We start from the raw sequence: 23,427 nt of genomic DNA, 5'->3' as shown, positions 1-23,427 counted from the left end.
GATTAGATGGGCAATGGAATTTTGGGCTGAAGAGGGGAGAGGTATAGTTTTCCTTGTGTTAAAACTCTGTTTGATTAATTAGAATGAACAGCCAAGGTATTTCTGGGTACCAGTACTTTATTATCTTCCTACAAGTCTGTAAGAGAAGGATTAGAGCCTAAAGGTCTGTACAGAACTCACTAGTTATAGATTTTATGGAAAAACAAACATATTTGAAAACTGCAAATTTAATCAGATTCTGCAGGACTTCTTAGAATCCTTGTGACTGCAGGCTGGGCGCAGTGGCTCACGCCTGTAATCCCAGCACTTTGGGAGGCCAAGGTGGGCAGATCACCTGAGATCAGGAGATCGAGACCATCCCGGTTAACATGGTGAAACCCTGTTTCCACTAAAAATACAAAAAATTAGCTGGGTGTGGCGGCGGGCACCTGTAGTCCCAGCTACTCGGGAGGCTGAGGCAGGAGAATGGCGTGAACCTGGGAGGCGGAGCTTGCAGTGAGTCGAGATCGTGCCACTGCACTCCAGCCTGGGCGACAGAGCGAGACTCCTTCTCATAAAAAAAAAAAAAGAAAAAAAAGAATGCTTGTGACAACAACATGGACTAGGAATTGGTAGGAGGGGTTATAGTTCTTTCTTAATTTACACAGGGCTCTCTTAGACTTAGGGTGACCCCAGCCTGGTTTCACAGGGTAGGACTTCCAGTGAATTCTCTCTTACCAATGTGTTCCTTGTTTGGAGTTCAGCACTGGGGACTGACTGGGGAGCAATGTGCATGAGCAACACGCAGTCTCAGAACATGCACTTTGGGCAAAGAGCAGAGCCCCTTTAGATCAGGGTTGGATTTACCATGGTGGCTCCAGTAGAGGACTGAAGCTTTGGCATATCATGCTCAATGTTCCTTCCTCTCCATCATATTTTTTTTTTTTTTTGAGACGGAGTCTCACTCTGTTGCCCAGGCTGGAGTGCTGTGGCCGGATCTCAGATCACTGCAAGCTCTGCCTCCCGGGTTTACGCCATTCTCCTGCTTCAGCCTCCCGAGTAGTTGGGACCACAGGCGCCTGCCACCTCGCCTGGCTAGTTTTTTTGTATTTTTTTAGTAGAGACGGGGTTTCACCGTGTTAGCCAGGATGGTCTCGATCTCCTGACCTCGTGATCCGCCCGTCTCGGCCTCCCAAAGTGCTGGGATTACAGGCTTGAGCCACCGCGCCCGGCCCCATCAGATATTTTTAATGAATGTGCACGTCTTTAATAAATGTGAATCACCAGTGGTGGACGTTTTGTCCAAGAATTGTCCTGAAGCGGAAGACAGTTCGGACCAGCTGCCCTCGGAAACTCCTCGGGCTGCTTTACTCGAGGGCAGCCTCGCTGACTGCTCATGCTAGTGCATTAGAAGGTGGCCACAAGGACAGGCTGGCACTGCCTGCACAGCGTGCACTCATACCCATGCTCATCACTGACTTCTGATTCTTTTTTTTTTTTTTTTTTTGAGTGGGAGTTCTGCTCTTGTGGCCCAGGCTGGAGTGCAATGGCATGATCACAGCTCACTGCAACCTCCACATCCCGGGTTCAAGTAATTCTGCCTCAGCCTCCTAAGTAGCTGGGATTACAGGCACCCACCACCACACCCAGTGATTTTTTGTATTTTTAGTAGAGCTAGGGTCTCACCATGTTGGCCAGGCCTCGAACTCCTGATCTCAGGTGATCCACCTGCCTTAGCCTCCCAAAGTGCTGGGACTATAAGTGGGAACCACTGCACCCAGCCTCCCTCTAATTCTTATAGTTCAGCAGCACGTCCCTATAGGTCACTTCTAGTAGTCTTTGCTGTTTAAATAAGCTTAGGAGCATCTGCAAACTTAACAAGTTTCCTGCCTTTTAAAAATATCAATGTTGATTCTGGCAGAAACCCCCCATGTAGGTAGGCCCTTTATCCCAATTAGTGTTTTTCAAACGTTAGAGTGCCTGACATTGTGGTAGATCATTAGCTGTCTCTGCTACTTCATATATTTTCTCTATCTCTATCTTTATGCATACAAAGAAACTAAACACCGTGTTTTATTCATTCTAAAATGCACGTTAGTTTCACATTTTAACTTTTTATTTGAAATTGGGCATGTCTTACAATTGCATAGCATCTTAGATTTGATGACATGTGAAACTAGAATAAATGCTTAGAGGATAAACAATGGAATTGGAATTATCCCTTAAGTGTATGTTAAAAATAACCTGAGAAGAGTTTGTATTTAAAAGTATTTTAAGAGTTTCGATTATGCTGACTCCAATTTTTGCATCCCATTCTTCTGAATCCAGTTTCTCCTTCCAGGAGGACACCTGATAGTAATTACTTCAGTGAAGTGGTGTCAGTAATGACATTGTCTTTGTTTAATCTGAAAAACACTTTTCTTTTAACTTTACTCTTGGTTGGCAGTATGTAGCTGGTCTTAGACTCCAAAGTTGAAGTCCATAATTACTTTCCATAATTTGAACATGTTACTTCATTGATTCCTGGCTGCTGTTATTGTGCCTTGCCATCTGCTCCCTGGCCAGTTGTTGTTACCCTGTAGATAAACTGTATTTGATTCTGTACTTTTAAGATATTCTTTTTCTTTTTTTTTTTTTTTTTTTTTTTTTTTTTTTTTTTTTGAGACGGAGTCTTGCTCTGTCTCCCAGGCTGGAGTGCAGTGGCCGGATCTCAGCTCACTGCAAGCTCCTCCTCCCGGGTTTACGCCATTCTCTCGCCTCAGCCTCCCGAGTAGCTGGGACTACAGGCGCCCGCCACATCGCCCGGCTAAGTTTTTGTATTTCTTTAGTAGAGACGGGGTTTCACCGTGTTAGGCAGGATGGTCTCGATCTCCTGACCTCGTGATCCGCCCGTCTCGGCCTCCCAAAGTGCTGGGATTACAGGCTTGAGCCACCGCGCCCGGCCGATATTCTTTTTCATAGTCTATAGTTTTACTATTTATTAAATAGTAAAATTATTTATTAAAATTATAAATAGACATAAATAAACTGCCTTGTAGTACCTTTAAGTTTTCTTTAAAGATAAACACTTTTGGCCGGGCACGGTGGCTCATGCCTGTAATCCCAGCACTTTGGGAGGCCGGGGTGGGCAGATCATGAGGTCAGGAGATTGAGACCATCCTGGCTAACACGGTGAAAACCCATCTCTACTAAAAATACAAAAAATTAGCCGGGCGTGGTGGCAGACACCTGTAGTCCCAGCTACTCAGGAGACTGAGGCAGGAGAATGGTGTGAACCCGGGAGGCGGAGCTTGCAGTGAGCCGAGATGGTGCCACCGCACTCCAGCCTCAGTGACAGAGCAAAAATCCATCTCAAAAAAAAAAAAAAAGATGAACACTTTTATTTTTCAAGTTCACTTTAACAGTTATCTTTAAAGAAAACTTGAAGGTACTGCAGGTAGTTTCCCTGGAGGCCACATAGTTTCCCCTGTGAGTATCCTCTTAACATCAGTATGACGCTTTTTGTTACAATTGGTAATTGGATCTTCATAGATATTTTAAACTGAGGTCCATACTTCATTCACATTTTCTTGACTTTTTAATCCCATTTCCTCTTTCTGTTCCAGGATCCCATCCAGGATACCATGTTGCATGTAGTCCTCGCAGCTTTTGAGGCTTCTCTTGGTTGTAACAGATTTTTAGCCTTTCCTTGTTTTTAATGATCTCGACAGTTTTGAGCAGGGCACTGGTCAGATGTTTTGTAACATGTCTCTCCATTGGGATTTGTTGGATGTTTTTATCCAGGTTAGATTGGGGTAATATGTTTTGGGGTAGACAGAGAGCAGAGTATTATATGTTTTATCCAGGTTAGATTGGGGTAATATGTTTTGGGGTAGACAGAGAACAGAGTATTATATGTTATCATATCATATGCAGGGTGCATAATATCAATATGACTTACTGTTGTTGTGAACCTTAGTCAAATGGCTTAAAATGGTATTCGTCAGGTCCCTCGACTGTAAAGTTACTTTTTCCCCTATTTATATACTGTACTCTTTGGAAGAAAGTCACTAGGCACAGCCCACATTAAGGAGTGGAGAGTAATGTTTCACCTCCATGAAGGCAAAGTGTCTACATAAATTGAAATTCTTCTTCATGGAGAGTTTGCCTCCTTCACCCCATTTATTTATTTAATCATTTATTTATGTCAATACAGACTCAGGAGTATTTATTTTATACTTAGGATTGTAATCAGTATTACCTTATTTTGTTGTTCAAATTGTTCTAGTTTTTACCACTAGGTACTTGTTAAATTTGCTGCAGTATCCCTCTGGCTTAACGGCGTTGGTGTTATTTTGTCTTTTCACTCATTTTCCTTCTTTCTGGCTCTACAGTATGTTCCAGATTCATCTGGTATATTTCCTGCCCAACACCTAGAATCAGCCATTTCTCCAGAACTCCTGGTTCCTTGTCTTGGTGAATGATTAGAAAGCAAGGTTTGGGTGCCAGGTGGTTCATTGCCATTGGGGTGTCATCATTTCTAGGCCCTTTAGACCGACAGAGCAAAGAGTTGTATCTGTATATAATAGCTCATATATACACAAATATCTATAAGTATATCTGTATGTAACCGTATGTATCCTTATTAAGCTAAATGTGAATTCATGCTTAAGTCTCCACCTCTCACTCTAAAGTGAGAAAACTGATTTCCACACATGGCATCCATCTACTTAACTGTTCGATTCCAATATATATGTACAGTAGTTTCAGAATTGGTAACTCATAACTCTGTGAGGAACAACTTCATCAACTAGAGTGCAATGCTCATATACAGTTCCTTGCAGAATACACCCAGTTTCAAAGTTACTTAGGCCAGCACCTTTTTCTCCAAGTCATGTCAGTAAAATTGTTTTATACTTCTTTAACGCATTTGAATCCTTTTGTTACATTTTGCATTCCATCCTGGATCACCAAATCTCCTAAATATTTGTTTTGTATTTTGCATTCATTTTGGGTTACCCTTTGTATTGTGAAGTTCTATGAGTTTTGACAATGCTTAGTATCTTATATTCACCATTAAAATATGATATAGAATTCTCTGCTCTAGAAGTACTCTGTGCTCCATTTATCTATTCCTAACCCCCACCACTGGCAACCACTGATAAATTTACAGTCTCTAAAGTTTTGCCTTTTGTAGAATGTCTTTTTATTGGAATGATACAGTATGTAGCCTTTTCAGCCTGACTTCTTTCACTTAGCACTGTGTATTTAAGAGTCACCTATATCTTTCATGGCTTGATAGCTCATTTCATTTTACACTGGAATAATATTACATTGTGTGGATGTGCCATGGTTTGTTTTTCCATTCACCTATTACAAGACATCTTGATTGCATCCAGTTTTTGTGATTATGCATTAGGCTGCTGTAAACATTCATGTGCAGGTTTTCTGTAGATACATGTTTTTGAATCATTGAGTAAATATCTAGGAATATAGTTGTTGTATCGTGTGGTAACACTAGGTTTAGTTTTGTAAGAAACCGCCAAATTGTCTTCCAAAGTGGTCGTACCATTTTGCACTCTTACCGGCAATGAATGAGCCTTCCTGTTGTTCCACATCCTCCCAGCAATTGGTTGGTAATGTGAACTTTTCAGATTTTAGTCTTTCTGATAGGTGTATGGGTGGTATTGCATTGTTATAATTTGCATTTCCATGATAACATGCTGTGGAGCATCTTTTCGTATGTTTGTTATTTGTACATCTTCTTTAGTGAGTTGTCTGTTCATGTCTTTTAGCCATTTTTTAGTTAGGCTGTTTTTGTCTTGCTGGGTTTCTTTCCTATATTTTGAATGTAAGTTCTTCATCAGAGATGTATTTTGTAAAATTTTATCCCGGTCTGTAGTTTTTCTTTTCATTCTTGTAACAGTATCTTCCATAGAGCAGTTTTTAATTTGAATAAAGTCCAACTTACTAATTTTTTCTTTGCATGGATCATCATGTCTTTGCTGTTGTATCAAAAACCATAATCACCAAACCCAAAGTCACATATATTTAATCCTGTATTTTCTTCTAGTATTAGAATTGTGTATTTTACATGTAGGCTTATGATCCACTTTGATTTAATTTCTGTGATAAGCATAAGATCTATGTTGAATTTTTAAGATGTTTTTCTTACTTGGTGTCTCCTGAGCTTCTTGGATCTATGATTTGTGTCTGTCAATAGTGTTGGGAGGTTCTCAGCCATTATTATTTCAACTGTTCTTTCTGCTCTGCTCTGCTCTCCCTTGGGGTGATTCAACTATATATATGTTACACCTTTCAAAATCGTCCCACAATTTTTGGATAATCTATGTTTCTTTTTTCTTTTTGCAATTCAGTTTTGGAAGTTTCTATTGACATGTTATCCAGCTCACTGATTCCTTGCTTGGCTGTGTCCAGGCTCCTCATGAGGCCATCACATGCTTTCTTTCTTTTTTCTTTTGAAACTTTAACATGTAGACAAAAAGGCTACATTTCACTACTGTGAATTTAACTTGCATTTTTGACAAAATATGTTCGGATTGCATACAGGCATTCTTTATTTCTGTTACACTGGTTTTGATTTCTAGTATTTCCTTGCAATTCTTTCTGAGAGTTTCTGTCTTTCTGCTGATGTTACCCAACTGCTTTTGCATGTTGTTTATTTTTCCTTTAGCACCTTTCACATATTTATCATGTTATTTTAAATTTCTTATCTGATAATTTCAACATTTGTATCATATCTAAGTCCTGTTCTGATGTTTGCTTTGTCTCTGCAGACTGTTTTTTCTTGTCTTTTAATTGCCTTGTAATTTTTCTGTCATAAACCAAAAATGTTCACGACGTTATGAATTTAGATAAGTACCTTTTTAGTGTGCGAATACATGTGACAAATAGTAGTTGGGCTTTATTTGATGCTTGCTATAGCTTTAACTGCCAGAGGCGTCAGGTTCTTCTAGTGTTCTTGTTTTTGTCTTCCCTCTTGATGTCTGTATTCCTTATTTGAGTACTCTTTCTCAGAGAATCTACGGCTTTTTGGACTGTAATTCACAGTAGTTTTACTGGACCCCTGTTGGTGTGGTGGGAAGTGGGGATGGGGGGAAGTGTTCTGTAATCCTGTGTTACATGGTAGTGTTTTAGTAGGCCTGTGTGTCTGGGCTCTGACCTTCACAAGTGTTTCGCTAGTGATACAGTAGTGATACAGCTTTTCCCCGCCTTAGGTAAGACAGAAAGGCTACAGGGTGCTGGAGTGGGACGAATGTCATTTCCCTAGCAGGGATAAGGCTCTGAGAAACCCTGGAGAGTAGGCTTTTTTTGTGGAGAAGGTTCTGGGTGACCCATTTCCCAATGGTTACTTCTCCCCTTGTCTCGCTGGAGCCACAAGGAGATCTTTCTTGCGTGTTTACCATGAGAACCTGGTGGAGTTTCTAGAGATAAAACGCATGAAATTGTAGAGGCCTCTGCAACAAGACTGTGGCTCTCTGGGGGTTTCTCACTCTCATTCATTGCTGGTTCACACTCAGCAACCAGAGATTCACTGAAATTACCATTTAAGCATTACCTCAAGTTCATAGCTCCAGTGGCTTCTGCTTTGAGTGAGCAGATCTTGGCTGTGCGCCGAATTCCATGTCTCCCCGGACTTCAGTGTGGTGCTTACCGGCCTCATTCCCTCCTGAGTCCAATGAATGTCACTGATTTTTCATTTCATTCATTTTTTTTCTGTTTTAAGTATGAGAGTGATTAATTCTAAGCTATTTACATGCCAGAGCTAAAAAATGATGGAGGTTTGAATTAGTCTTTGATTTATACTTACATTTTTGAGAACTTTTACTTCCTTAATCTGAGGATAAGTTGGCCAATTCTGGAAATTTCCCAGCCATTATTTCTTTAACCTTTCTTTTATAAAACTATTTTATACACATATTGAATCTTTTCATTGTGCCCTTCAAGTCTTTCAAGCATTCACATTCTCCATCTCTTTATCTTTCTGAGTTACATTGTAGGTCATTTTGTTGAGTCTGTCTTCAGCTTACTAATGATCATTTCTGTTCTTTCAATTCACTGTTTAACCCACCCATTGAGCTTTTGTTTCAGTTACTAAATTTTTCGTTTTGCAAAGCTCTTACTTTTGTTTTCTTCCAAATCTGCATTTTTACACCTAGAATATCTCATTCTTTTACGATGTTTTTGATTTCTTTAGTGCATTTAATCACGTTAAGCATACTTATTCAATATTATCCCTCTGATATTGCTCTTCTCTATATTTTTGGGAGCTTATTCCTCCTGACTTGGTTTTCTCTCTTTCACTCATGGAGAATTTTATACTTTATGTATTTTGTATTTTTGATCAGGAGGGTATAATCATTGTTGTGTTTTCTATGCAACAATTTTTTGTTATTATTATTTTCTTCCTTTTATCTTTTTTGTGGTTTGTTAATTTGTTTGTTCTCATTGCATCTGTCTGGGACCTCAAGTTTTGCTGACCTGGAACAACTTCTAAGCTAATTCCAATGACTTGCAGAGTTCCTAGGCATTGTGGATTGGTTACATTTGAATTCTCCATCAGAAGGAAGGCCAGTGCATTTTCAGGAAATAGAGTATACCCTGGTTCTCCACTTTCAGCCCAGGATGACACAGACTAACTTACTTCTTTTTTGGCCAGTGGTCTCTTCAAGATTTCCTGGACCATGCTGGTGTAAGTAGATGGGGGATTTGGTTCAGTCCTCCACCTACGAAAGAGAATGTTTTCCATAGTCCCACTTAGGCATTGTTTAAGCTCTCTGTGAATAACACTGGCCACTGGTCTCCCCACTCCTGCACTCTGCTATGGTGTCAGCTCACGGACTTAAAATGTTCTTTTCAGTTTCCTCTTGGATGTCATTGTTGTTGTTTTCAAGGATTTCTTGTGCTTTCTTGTGAGCCAAAATCAATATTTAAAAAGACATTTGTTTGATTTTCTCCAGAATTTCCAGGTGTTTATAGCAGGATGGTATTCACATTATAGAGTCTCCTGTTTGGCTAGAACCACGAGCAGGTCTCCCATGTATTATCCCGGCATACTTAAATCAGTTTCTCTGTGTTGTAGTCTCCATTTCAGCTCTAGCTGTGGCTTCTTTGTTTCGCTTCCATTTCCAACTTCTTGTGTAATGGATGTAATCTCTTGGTGTGTTTGCTCTGTGAACGCCGTGATTATCTCTTACCGTGATTATCTCATGTCCTGCCTTCATGCCAGTAACTCAATTTTTTAGCTGTGTCTGTTTTGTGCCTTTCTGTTTCTAATCTAACTATGTAATAATTTGTTTTGGTTCTCAGTTTATTCGTTTAGCTCTGCAATGTTCCTTTTATTCTGTTATTTTATTAGCTTATCTTTGAAATCATGCTTAATTTGATCCAAGGCTTGTATAGTATAATATAAAGAACTCATGAGAAGCATGCCCTTCTTATTTGGGCTTTTCTTCCAGGCTACTTTGTATATTAGTTATGTGTGTGTGCCTAGCTGCCTTTCTTCTTTGTGCTTGTTATTTTAAAATTTTTAATTATGTATATATTTAATCATTCCTTCATTCACACTCATACTTCCCTCTTGTGGCTGTCATTCCAATTCGTTTTCATCTGGCTCATGCCTCAGTATTTTCTGTGATGTAATAGAGGTGCATTATTTTTATGTTACTACTTTCCTGATTCGTGGCCTGATTTATTTGTATCTTTGTTCATTAAGCCAATTAGCCTATATTATTTGCAGAAGTATTAGAAATATCAAATAACAACAAAAAAAAGCAAGAACAATAAATGCTTCTAAATCCTGCTCGTAACTTCCACTTATTTGTCTTAGCCCCTTCCCTTTCTATTGGCCGTTCGAACCCACTTTGCACCAGTTCCATACCAAGGACTCTGTTGGGGTCTCCTTATCTCTAACTCAGTTCTTTAGAGGACCCCAATTGTGATGAGATTTGTTGCCACTAGCTTTCTGACAATTCAATGAAAAAGGCTGATATTGAAGTTGCAGAAATTTTGGAACCAAGGCATTTGTGGGAGTCTGGCTGTGCGTATAGGTGTTTGCTCTTAGTCCAGAGAGATACAACTTGTAAACACTCAAGGAAATTCCTGAAAATTGATTCAGTTGGGATGACGGCTTAAACTTAAAGGGGGATTTATTCTTTCTGTTCAAGGATAGTTCAGATGAAGTTTGATTCCTGCTCCACTCAGTATGCCGGAAACCCAGCATCTCTCTTCCTCTTTCTCCTCTACTCACAATCTTCCTGTGACTACCTGTTGTCAGCTCTGCTAATTCAAGATTGATTTCTTCTCTGTTAGGTTCTGCTCTCATGATCCACCTTCCAGGCTTCATTCCCCAAGAGTTAGGTCCTTTGAGGGAGATAGGGGGCCCTTCCTCATGGAAAGAAAGAAACCCTTTCAGTTGAAGTGAAAAGTGCATGCTTGAACTCTTCCTCCCTCCCTGAGAAGAATGGGGCTGCTCTGGGGATGGGAGTCCACCCAGCGAGAACCAAATGGACATCAGGTGGGGTGGGGCTCACCTCTCCCAGGCAAGCTCTCTTATTCCCGCACACACAGGCAGCTGAACACCTTGGTTTGCCTTGCTCCCATCAATCTGGCATTGGGCAGTGGATTTCACAGGGGGAACAAAAGTCCGTGGTGTGCTGGGATCAAGGTCCTAAGCTGAAGAAAACCGCCGGCCTCTGTTCGCCTGGCATTTATTCTCCAGAAAGGACCCAGGCTGATCAGCCAGTTTCCCATCTTGCCATCTTGGGTCTTTCCTGGGATTATATCTCAAGGAATTACACGCTGACCTGTTGGGAGGAAAAATATATATATATATCAATATACATGTATTATACTGTGGTCTGATTTTTAAAATCCCTTAAGCCTTATACTTTGCATTGTTCCTGAAATCGGTGTTCTCAAACTGTGCAGGATTAACTTTGGTAGTTAAAAATAGAATCAGAGAGTTCAGAATCACTCTGCTGGGGGAGTTCTAGAGGCAGAAGTTTTTCCAAGGACTGCAGTCTCTGCGTCAGTGGGTCTTTGGAGCAGCGTCTCCAATCTCAGGGTCTTCAGAGTGCTGTGTTTCAAAACATAATGCATTTCCTCTATTTGTCGGGTTTCACGGTACTGTCAGAAATAAGCATATATCTATAAACAGTTCGGCTGTGATTAAGGAGCTCCAGAATCCTAGAAATAGTGAAGTTCCATAGCTTAACCCTTTGCCAAGGTGGCTAGCTGGTGGATGAGGCCAGGATCCAAGGCTTGAAGGAAGTCAGGTTGCACACACTTTTTGAAAAGATTCTCATCTGCACATTGATGCATCGCAGAATAACCATGAACCCACTGGGAATATTAAATGCTGACCTCTAGACACATAATTCCTAAGCCTTAATTTCAGTGGGAACCAAACCAACCAGGTTTCAAAGATGAGCCAATAAAATAACAGAATAAAAGGAACATTGCAGAGCTAAATGAATAAACTGAGAACCAAAACAAATTATTACACAGTTAAATTAGAAACAGAAAACCAACCAGTAATTATGTGCCACCCCTAAAAATAGGCAGCCGCAGATAGCGAGGAGATATTGTCAGTTTGGGCCAATTCTCTTAGCCTTTTCAGTACCTTTCTATCAAAGGAACTTTTTTTCCAGTAATTTAACAGTGGAGAATTTTGCTATATTTTAGGCACTTTTCTTCGTGCTACCTATTCAGTCCTTGCAACATGCTGGAGAGAGAGCAGTTAACAGCCATCACCCTTGTTTTCACAAATAAGGGAACTGAGTCTCAGAAAAGTTCAGGTGATGGGACTACCCCAAGCCCACATGGCTAGTGAATAGCAGAGCCCAGAGCCTGTGATATCTGTATTTTTTACACTGTGTCCCCAACAAACAGACCCTGAACAATCCCAAAATGTGAGCAGAGATAGAGCTGAGCTGTGTATCCCGAGAGGGCCAGGCCCTGTGGTACGAGGACCAGGATGGTCCTAGAAATGCCAAGCTCCCCTTCAGCGGCTCTCAGACATCTAGGCTTCAGGACTCCTTTGCTCTCTTTAAGGTTATTGAGGATCTTCTAAGTTTTATGTGATTATATCTATCAATATTTACCACATTGGAGATAAAGGCTAAGAAGTATTTTAAAGCTCATTAATTCACTTAACATAATAAGGCCATTCCATAAATAGCATGATGTTAACATAAATAGCATTTTATGGAAAATAACCATATTTTCACCCAAGAAATCAGTGGCAAGGGTGGCGTTGCTTTTTATTTTGCAAATCTCCTTAATGCCTCATGTAATAGAAGACATCTGGACTCTGACCAGCTTCTGCATTCAGTCTGCTGCTGGTCCCTATGTGCTGTAGCCTCTGCAAAGCTCTATGAAAGACTCAAGGGAAAAGGGGGGTGAAAGAGAGAAATAACATCTAACCATTATGAAGAAAGATTTGTCTCACTGGTCCTCTGAAAGCATCTCAGAAACCAAGGGGTTCCAAGACCATACTTTGAAAACTTCTGTCTTGTACAATTACCAAAGGGAATTATTTTCCATGATTGTAATCATAGTGTTTGCTGTTACAACCAGGAGGGCAGAATGACATCGTGGTCCAAAACACAAGTGTTGAACACTCAACTTTATGAAGCAGGTTAGGGGGTTGGATCTCAGTTTCTGTACTTAGCTGTGTGACCAAGGACCAGGAGCCTGTTTGTTTCATCATTGATATATTTATGCATTCCCCTTCTCCTTTGATTATAAAGGTAATACATGCTTATAGCAAAACATTCAAACAGAAAAGAGACATAAAATTCAATTTGGGGGGGTCTCCCATAATCTCCATTATTAAATGAGAAAAATAATAATACTTACTTTGCTGGATTATTGTCGTGAAACCAAAATGAGTTGTTTGCGTGTGCATGTCATGTGACATTTAGAAATGCAAACTCTGTTTACAGGCTAGCTTTGTTATTTTCAAGTATCACTGACACCTGATACCTGATATTGATTGATGTCCTTTTGGTAAAGTACTTGTTCATCTTTTGTCCATTTTTCTATTGGATTGCCTGCCCTTTTCTGATTGATTTTTAGGAGTTTCTCTTATTCTGGATATGAGTCTTTTGTCAGCCCTAGTATCTTGCTGACTCAGGGAAAACCTCAGTTTGTTATGCTGTAAAACTAAGAAAAAAATATGGTGGGTGTAAAGATTAAATTAGATAAAAGAAGTCACCCTTGTTATAAACTTTAGAGTGCTACACAAATACGAATTTATATTATCCAGCTATTTTCTCTGCAAATAAGAATTTAGAAATGGTGGTGGTTAGGTCTATTGTTATGTGTTTGCGTTTTTTTTTTTTCTTAGTGTCTACACAAAGGAAAAAAAAATAATGTGATGGGAGCTCTGTAAAATCACGTTGAATGATGTTACTCAGTAATTCACAAAAGAATAACTGCTGCAGAAATGCAAGATAGCACATTACGCATTACCATGACAGTTGGATTCTGAACCATATACACGATTATTCAGAGAGATTGATTTTAAAAAGCACAATCACTTAAAGTGCACTCTCAACTGAAGTGCTCAGATTGGAAAAGAATGAAGGGAGTTAGGCGCGTTGACTTGAGGCTGCCTTGCCACTCCGGCCTTCTGGGATTATGTGGTGGGCTGGGGACCCTGCCTTCTCCTGTCTTCATCTGAGAGGGAGAAGGGAGTGTAGATCTTGCAGGAAAGCCATGTGTGTGAGAAGCCACGTGGTGACAGCCACTGGCACTGAGTGACATCGCACAGATTGCAACATGCTCCTCCTCTTCCCACCTGCTGTAGCAGACAGGACAGCTGTTTGCATCCCTATTTCAGAGGAGAGAACATTGAAATGCACAGAAGCCAATTGCCTGATGAGTCGGGAGCCCCAGGGTCTTTTGCCTGTGTGGACTCTGCTCCTCCATGCCCTCCTGCCCAGTTGGGGCCTGAGGATCTGGAATTGCTGAAGCCCACTTTCACAGTGCAATGGTCTGAATGTTTTTGTCTCCCGCTAAATGCATATGTTGAGATCTGAATCCCCAAGGCAATGGTGTTAGGAGGTGATTAGTCCATGAGGGTGCAGTCATGATAGATGGTCCCCTTATATACGAGGCCCCAGAGACCTCCCTCGCCCCTTCCACCATGCGAGGACACAGTGAAAAGGCGGCTGCCTATGATCCGGGAAGCCAGACCCCACCAGACACCAGGGTTCAGCCATAGGGGCAGGTTAATCATGCACTTCCGGTCTCCAGAACTGTGAGAAACAAACTTCTGTGTTTTATAAGATACCCAGTGTATAATATTTTGTTATAAGCGTCCAAACGGAATAAAACACAGAGTGTGTGCCACTTAATTGCAGGCCCCTGGGTTCCTGTGGAATACTGTTCTTTGGGAGACTAAACCTGTGTTTTTTATTCGCAGGCCTCTGGGCCAGGATTGGATGTTTCTGTCCCCTCTCTTGCAGGAACCCCCTAGTTTGACCAGGGTGGCCTCCAACTTGGGAGGGAGTGACTGCTGTAGGCAGCTCTGCCTGCTGATTCATGGTTTCAGGCTCAAGTGCTGCATGGCAAGCTGGGGGCTCTGGCAGCAGTGGAGGACATTTGGGTGAAAGAGAAGGAAACTTCCTTGCTGGTTGAGGAGCTAGATTTTGTCCCTAGGTAAATTCTGGGCAGTGGGAGTGGAGCCCCTGCATACCTGCCCTGAATGTCCTTCTGCTGGGGGCCAGAGGGCCATGTGGGAGCTGTAATCCCATCTGGGGACTTTCCACACTCGGAGGTGTGGCTACCATCCCCAGGTCTCCCAGTTCACTATGCAGCCTGTGTGGCCAAATGCAAACCCTGAGGCAAGGAAGTTGAGTGCAGAGCTGAAGTCCTTCTCCAGGTGCTCTGTGCAGAAGTCTGTCAGGAAGCAGGGGGCTGAGCTCAGCTTTAGTGCAACAGGATCAGGACAGGCTTGCCAGGGATCAAGGAAGGAGAAGGCTATGGGGAGAGGGGAGGGGAGAGATGGACTCTGAACCTGCTTTTGGAGTAGCCCCTGGGGAGGGAGGGTTTTTCTTGCCAGCCGGTCAGGGTCTTGCAGAAGACACAACACCTGCAGACCTATTGCTGCCAGAGTCCCACAGGACCCCTTTGAGAAAGGGGAAAGGGATCAGTCAGGAGCCATTTTGCAAATGAGGAAACTGAGGCCTGCAGCCGCTGCCTCTCATCTGTGGTCACAGACGTGGGGGCCTGGAGACAGTAAATGCCTGGATAGACCCTTGGCAAGCAGGGCTGGTCATGGGGACCAAGGGACAAATGCTCAGGGCTGGGGTGCACATGGTGGGTGTGAGGAGATCCACATACTGTGGTACTGCAGGATTACAGGTTGTTAAATCAGAGGCTCAACCCCAGAATGCCACCCCTTGTCACTCTGGGTGAAGTCCATGTCCCTGTCTCCTTCCTTGTAGGGACCCTGTTCCCTCCCTCTGTGACCCTTGTTACCATTTGTTGTTATAGGTTGTTATAAGTGTATCATTATTGTGTTGTATAATCCTACCTCATTCCCCGCCCCCACCGACACACACACACACACACACACACACACACACACACACACACACAATTTTTATTCTAGGAACTCAGGAACAGTATTAATTTCCACTGCACACGTCAGGCAAGCATAATGCTGGGGACAGGAGATGTTCCATAAATGTTGCATGAATGAATGAATGAATGAAAACTTGGCTGGACCATGGCTTGTAGCAATGGTTTGTGCACTTCACTCGACTTTTGACTTGATCCTTTGGGCAGTGCAGTTGGAGGAGGGTGATCTGATCATATCGGTGGTCAGAAAGTCCAGTCTAACGATGAGTAGAGGACAGCCTCTGTGTGTGTGTGTACCTGCAGTGTGCATAGGGGCAGCAGGCTGCACAGTGGGAATGGGAAGCAGGTGAGGGATCTTGTCACTGCAGACAGAGAGCCAAGAGACTCAGACCATGTGTGGCCCGTACAGGTGCTAAGAGGAGGGAGATTGTTCTGGGAGCATGGTTCCTTATGCCCTTCTCTCTCCCTCTTGAGTCTTTGTGGGGGGCTCCCCTAATGGGCATCCCTGCATGCTCAGGTGGTGCTGGCTGCTGCTTGTTGATTACACTTTGAAAAGCTGTACTTGGTCCCAAGCTGCCACACACCGCTGAAATTCAGTGTTCCTCTAATGCGGTTTCTGTTAGAACGTTGGAAAGAAGAAAGCCTTTTAATTACATTGGTAGTAATTGAGCTCCCAAACCACAGAAGCCTTTCTCTCAGCAGATGAAGACACAAATGCAATTAAAAGAAGGAAGGGCACCTCAATGGAACCCTTGCTAATTTTAAGTCCATTAAAAACAACAACTCCTTAATAAGTTGAGGTAACAGATATACATTCTGAAGAGTTTGACCACACTTCCCAATAATATTGGAGATTGAGCCGGAACTGGAGTGCTCCAGCTACTTAAATGGATAGCTCTGTTGGGGATCATTTGCTCAGTGCAGAGTACAGAGACATGTTAGCTCTACAACTTTTCCCACCGAGAACTCCTGGCACATTTTATTAGGAAAATGGGATATATTTTTTCCTGTAACTGAATAAATGTTCAGCGTCTTGTGGCCATTGCCCCTGGCCTGGGGTCCCCTGAGACATCATCCCATGTCCCTCCCCAGGCAGCCCTCTCCTCTCTGTGGGATTTGCCCCACCTGGCCCATCTCACCATAGAGGTACGCAACATGTGAGCAACTGGGCTGGGGCACTGATGCATCAGAGCGTCCCTGCCAACTGCTTACATGCTGAATGCATTTTCATTTTAATGAGGCAGCACTTTTTCCATCTGCATCCCTGCCCACTGACACGCCCCAGCAGATGCCACGGTCTTTCTGCCTTTGGGTCTTTTTTTTTTTTGAAACTGCCCATCGGTGAACCAGGCCAAGTAGATTCTGTTGCAGGAGCTTGAGATTTCAGCTCCTGTTCACATCTTCACAGGGGCATTAATTAATATTTTCTCTGGAGAGGGTGTCAACTGCTAATGCACAGAGCCCTTTGGGTTGGAGTTATTTCATACTGAATCACAACATTCACAGTATAACTATTGTACAGAATTCACTCATTTGCCTCCTTTCACGTTGTTTATGCTGAGCCATATTGGGCTTGGTCAGCCATACTAAAATGCAAGTTGCCTTCCATTTGGAAAGGCCAGTCTTGACGGGTCTCTTCTCTATATGTCCTGTGCTGGAGCAAAGTCACAGCTGGTACACTATCCAAGCTCCCTGGTTAGCACATAGGCTTAGCTGGAGGCAGAACTCAGGGAGGTATTTTGGAAATGTAGGAAAATAGGCTCTGGAGTCAGAGAGATCCAAGTTTGAATGGCTGCTTCTAAAGTCACCTCATCTTTCTCACCTTTAGTTTACTCACCTAGGTAGGCTTTACCTTCAGGTGTATTTCAAAGCCTGATGTTCCCCCTTGAAGTTAGAGGATGAGAGAAAAGTCCAGATCTGCAGGGACAAGTCAGAGTCACGGCCCACATGGCACCACCCACACAGGGTGCAGCAGCTCCACACAGGGCCATGACCCCTTTCCTGGGGGAGGGAGTCATAGCATATTTGTATTTGTTTAAAACTGTATATATTTTGGAAATAAACCTGACTTTAAAAACTTGGATTTTCACCTACTTTTATGGGTTTTTTTTTTAGTGTATGAATTATTTAAAAATACAAAGATAAATAGCTAAATCATTAGCAGGCATCATTTCTGGATGGTAAGATGGCAGAGTTTTAATTTTCTTCTTTATACTTTTCCATCTTTTTAAAATGCTGTGTAATAAATGTGTCTTACTTTGGAATAAATAGAAAAGCTTAACTCTGGGGAAATGCTGCTTGCATACATTGGAAGTGCTTGGTGCATTCTAATTTCCACACATAACAATGATCCCAACAGTCAGATCCCCACATGAATAATTGTCTCATTCTTTCTTTTGTAAACCATATCATATTTATGCTGCTGCTTTTTTTTTTTTTTTTTTTTTTCAAGGATGAGAAGAACCAAGTTTTAACCACCAACATTTGGCTGCAAATGGTAAGTTAAGAGAATGACAATCTCGCCCATGGGCCTGCAAGATCTTGCACCCAAGATTTTTGTCCTGATACCTGAGATGTTTGCTTCTGAGAGGTCCTGTTTAGAAAAAAAAACAAAAAACCATGGCTGTCACACCAACTCCACCCCTGCCAACAATGAATGTTGGGTGTGTGACACTACAGTCTGCAGTGCTCAACACATGCACAAGCTCAACACATAGGATAGGGTAATGTGGGGACACTTCAGAAGCACTTCAGGCAAGACAAGTAACAAGATACAGGGCTGCATGTAGATGTTCACAACCTGCACCACAGCCAGTCCCCAGGACTCGGGAGTTCCAGCCCTGCCCTCTGTGGCCTCCAGAGCTGCATGTTTCAATCAGGTGGAGTGTTCCTAAACCAGAGGCCCTCGTACTCTGTGCTCTAGCGATGCTTGTAAGAATCTTGAAATGCTGCCTATCATTTGTAGATTTTTAACTTGACACCTGCAGTACTCACCTAAATTTAATTAATTGCAAATTAATTAAATGTAAAACATCCAATTGTAAATATTGACACTGAAAAATAGAATGGTCAGTCTCTATGTTAAATGGAATCAAAATACCGTAATAATTTGGTGCCCGTCTCATTCAAACACCATATGAACAAGCCTTTTTTAAAACTGTCAGATATTTAACATAGTCCCTTTTTTTCTTTGCGAATGCATTTCTATTCTGCTTTCTATAGGGAATTTTATCCTAATGTAATATAATTTTATGTTTGAAAGTCTCTCTTTCTCTTTTTTTTTTTTTTTTTGAGACAGTCTTGTTCTGTCATCCAGGCTGGAGTGCAGTACAGTGGCGCAATCTTGGCTTACTGCAACCTCTGCCTCCCAGGTTCAAGTGATTCTCCTGCCTCAGCCTCCCAAGTAGCTGGAGTTACAGGCGTGCACCACCGCGCCCAGCTAGTTTTTGTATTTTTTAGTAGAGACAGGATTTCTTCATGTTGGCCAGGCTGGTCTTGAACTCCTGACTTCAGGTGATCCACCCACCTCGGCCTCCCAAAGTGCTGGGATTACAGGCATGCGCCACCACACAGGGCCTAAAGTCTTTTATTAATCACTGTGCCTTGGTTTTTTCAAATGTAAATATTTACACAAGAATTACTCCTTTACACCATAAGTATTAAATTTTGATTCTTTTGGATTAAGTTTGCTATTGTTATTGGTATTATAATTCATCAAAATGACATAAATTAAATTTTTAAGTAATTATAAAACATAAATTTTTATTGGTAATTTATATCTCTGCCCAAGATGAGTTTGTTTTAAATTAGTTCCTGTATCCCCAGATGACTTTTTATTACTTGAATGGAGAAATGATAGTTTTCACATCAATTCTGTTGCTGTTTTTAAATAGGTGTAGTAACATGAGTAGTTGGACATGAAAGCCACTTTGTTAAAGCAGTGTTACTCAATCTTTGAACTTCTTCTAGATTATATGCCAAAAATAATGTAGTTCTCATCAAATGTGTCAGCTGACAGCTTGATTAGTTTCTCCTTCAGTTTTGTTGAAAACAAAGAAGTAAAACCCACCTGACCTTTGAGAGTATTTGCCACCCAATTTGTGAGGTAATTCACATGGACACAGAGGCTAGTACTTGAACTGATCCTTTGTTTGGTTCTTGGGTCAGTGTCCCAAGGTGGGAGTTGAGGTAAGATAAGAGAAATGTGCCACTCTTTGTAAAGTGGAATGGGAGAAGTAAAAATGGAGGCATAGGATAGTCCCATGTGGTTCTTGGGCAGGTGAGTTATCCTGCAAATACATGTGGAGTTGAGGGATAGAAAATGGATCTGCATCCAGCCTGGCCAACATGGTGAAACCCCGTCTCTACTAAAAATACAAAACTTAGCCAGGTGTGGTGGTGCACACCTGTAATCCCAGCTACTCAGGAGGCTGAGGCAGGAGAATTGCTTGAACCCAGAAGGCGGAGGTTGCAGTGAGCTGAGATTGCATCACTGCACTCCAGCCTGGGGAACAGAGCAAGACTGAGTCTCAAAAAAAAAAAAAAAAAGAAAAAGAAAAGAAAAGAAAATGAATCTGCTTAAAGCCATTGCTAGGAGTACAAGGTGCACCCATAGCTACATGTGAGACCCCTGCAGAACCTAGCATTAGTCAGGTGAGAGCCCTTGAGAGACTCCCCTGCAGGATTTAAAGCAGCATACTTCAGTGAGCGCATCCCTGCCCTTGCCTGTGCCACCTACTCTAGCTTCCCTCCTCTTGCGCAGGACACATGATCTGTGCTCTCCTGGAAGGCCCAGCCCTTCTTCCCATGGACAGGCTCATCTCCTGGCCCCTGCTGAGAGCCCGGCATTAATGATTGTCCTCGCTGCCTGTAGCATCAAAATAGTGTCCATGGGTCATTCTCACTTTTGTCCCTCCCACAGACTTTTCATTTGAATAAATGTTAAAGCCACGGATCCATTGGCTCAAACCAAAAACCTTTAACTCTTGTCTCACACATGTCACCTCCGAGACATCAACAAATCCTGGCAGCTTGACATGCAAAACCGATGCAGGATCTAACTACAGCTTCAGCCATGATACTTTCACCCTGGTCTACATGGGCGTCATCTCTCACCTCCATTATTAGGAGTCCCCATCCAGCCTTCCTGCTTCAGTGTTGCCTCTTCTGGTGGTGTCTGTCCTCAACATAGCAGCCAGCATACAGCTTCTTGGCACAGATCCCTCCAGGGGCTCCTGTCTCCCTGGACAGCATAGGAACTGAAGTCCTCGAAGTGGCCTTGGATTCAGTTCCCTCCCTGCCTGGCTCCTTTTTCCTCTCCCCTCCCCTCTATCCTTTGCTTCCTGGCTGCGCTCACTGCCCACTTGTTGGGTGACACACATGTCACCCAAGCACATGCCCCCCTCAGGGCCTTTGCACTGGCTACTCTCCCTGCCAGGAAGACTCATCCCTAAGAACCACTTGATTTCCCCCTTACTTCTCACTGGTCTCTTCCTAAAGGTCACCTCTTCATTGAGGTCTTCCCTGAGCTCCAATGTACTGTCCCAAACCCTCCCCTCCACCTCCAGCCCACTGTGTTCTCTTTATCCTGTTATATTTTTCTCCCAAAGGCTTCTCACCATCGAACCCACTTTGTGTTCACTCATCTGTCTGCTCATTGGTTCTGAGTCTTCCTCACCGTTAGAATGTGTGCATGGTGGGGACAGGGCTCCAGGTGCCTTCAGTCACTGCTGTACCCACAGCCCCTAGCTTACTGTCTCACCTGTAGCGGGCACCAGAGGACTTTTGCTGAATGAGAGAATGAAGCAGAAACTCAGGGTGAGCCTTGAGGTGCTCGGGTAGTGTGACACAACATAAAGCCATCTCCTGAATGGCCGTGCCCCACTTTCACACTGCGTGCGCAAGGTCAGGCTCCGGGGGATGAGGCAGGTGCTTCCCTCTTTAATTAAAGTTGGACATTTGCCATGCCCCCTAAGGAACAGCGCTGCCGTTGACCTTTTTCTTACAGAGAGGAAAGCATGTTATGGAGAGGTCTCTCTCTCTGGTGCCTGTCTTCCTTAGCCCTCAGTCAGTGACTGGTCTTCAGCAATGTATATGATTTGGCAATTTTATTTAAAGGATGGTGGTTTCCAAGAAAAATGTAACTGGATTATTACTTCCAGTATTGAATTCAGATGCTCTATAAATAAACATCCTTGCTTCAGAGGGTGTCACCAGAGACCTCTAAATTTATTTCAAGCACAGCTAATTTTTAATTAAGGCTTACATTTGCAGAAGCATCTGCAGCTTCGTTTGTTTGAAAACTCACCTTTTAACTCACCTCCTCTTTTGGAGCAACCTACTCTGTGGAAGGTATTAAACTGGGCCAGGTGAGGGAACCTAGAAATATATAACCCAGTTTCTACCTTTAAGCCATTTATGATCAGGCTGTGTAATTAACACAGTTTAGAAGAAGGAGGTGGAGGAGAAGAAGAAGGAAAAGAGCAGGAGGGAAAAGGGAGAAGGATGAAAGGAGAAGGAAAAAGGGGAGGAGGAAAAGAGGAGAAGGAAAAGAGCAGGAGGGAAAAGGGAGAAGGATGAAAGGAGAAGGAAAAGAGGAGAAGGAAAAAAGGAGGAAGAAAAAAGGAAAAGAGGAGGAGGAGGAAAAATGGAGTAGGAGTTGGAGGAAAAATGGACATGGTGGAGGAGGAGGAGGAGGAAAAATGGAGGAGGAGAAGGAAAAGAAGAGGAGGAAGAGGAGGATCTAGCAGTTGTAACACTGCCTCCCAACTGAATTTTTAAGGGCTCACAAGAATCCTGGGTTTAAAACAAACCTTAACAGTCAACTAGCCAATGCCTGTGTCTCTCTGCCCCCGCCCGCACGCAGTGTTTCAGTCTGGAAGCCCTGGCATTCCTATTCATATCCACAGCGTGGACATGAGGAACTCAGGACAGAGCAAGCTTAGATGCTGCCCGGGGCCACTTCTAAGCAACCTTCCGTTGATTGCTGTTCTTGTGTTCCCTGGCTGGGGACCAACCTGACTTGACCCAGCACGATAATGGACGCGCACAAGTGAAGCTAGATACTGAAGGCTCTCAGGGCCAGGGTTCTGAGGGGGTTGCAAATATGGGCCAGGGGCAGAGAGCCACAAAAGCGGCTCTAGCAATGGGCTTTTCTCCTCCCGAGTTTCATGTTGCTGAATTCCTGTCCTGAAAATCTGAATCCATGTAATCTTTTCTCTAGGGTATTTAAACTCGGCAAATGATACATTTTCTATGCATTAAAAATGGAAAAGGCAGAAAAGTAAAAAAATGAAAAATCTCTCCTTGACCTCCAGTTTGTTGGTTTTGTTCTTCTTTCTCCCACTTGCCCTTGATTTTGATCATTCAGAAACGTGAGGGAGTAGAAAGAGGCTTGACCTCTCTGTTCCCCTCTTCATGTTCCTAGGAGGAAGCAGCCGGTTCCTCTGCAGCCGGTTTTCTCTGCAGATTAGTTTTTATCATTTTGGGAGGCTTGTCAGATGTAATCTGATTTAATCTATCAGAAGAAATGACAGGAGCCATTTCAGTTTCTGAAGAGACATTTGAACCATCTAGAGACTTACATTTGCTTTTAAAATAATCTGTCTTCTCTTATTTTGCAATCGTGACCATTCTTCTGGCATTTGATGTCCCAGCCTTCCTGGGTCATTCTCTGACTTTAACCTCCTAATTCTAATTATGGTACTAATAGCATTCACACCATAGATAAGATTTTAAGCCGTTGTTTTTTCTAAAATGTTTACCTTTTTAATTTCTGCATTCATTATCACTTGATCTCTGACACATGGAAATGCCATGCTTCCTGTTCACAGACAAGCCAGCTAGTAGCTTGCTTAG

General features: G+C 42.6%; 1 protein-coding gene across 3 annotated transcripts in view; it reads left to right on the top strand.

The window, feature by feature from the left end:
* Positions 1–23,427, top strand: part of CHRNA7 (cholinergic receptor nicotinic alpha 7 subunit) — a 146,629-nt gene that overhangs the window by 51,320 nt on the left and 71,882 nt on the right. For all 3 annotated transcript variants that reach the window (XM_010371690.2, XM_010371688.2, XM_010371689.2), the window contains exon 3: positions 18,023–18,067. Coding sequence is in view for 2 of the 3 variants with exons in the window: in XM_010371688.2 (XP_010369990.1) it covers positions 18,023–18,067 (45 nt within the window). In the remaining variant the exon portion in view is untranslated. The remainder of the gene's footprint in view (positions 1–18,022; positions 18,068–23,427) is intronic.

Source organism: Rhinopithecus roxellana, chromosome 5, assembly GCF_007565055.1.
Source record: "Rhinopithecus roxellana isolate Shanxi Qingling chromosome 5, ASM756505v1, whole genome shotgun sequence".
Classification (NCBI taxonomy): domain Eukaryota; kingdom Metazoa; phylum Chordata; class Mammalia; order Primates; family Cercopithecidae; genus Rhinopithecus; species Rhinopithecus roxellana.
The sequence above is the reverse complement of the archived record's forward strand: the minus strand, read 5'-3'. Positions and strand labels throughout refer to the sequence as shown.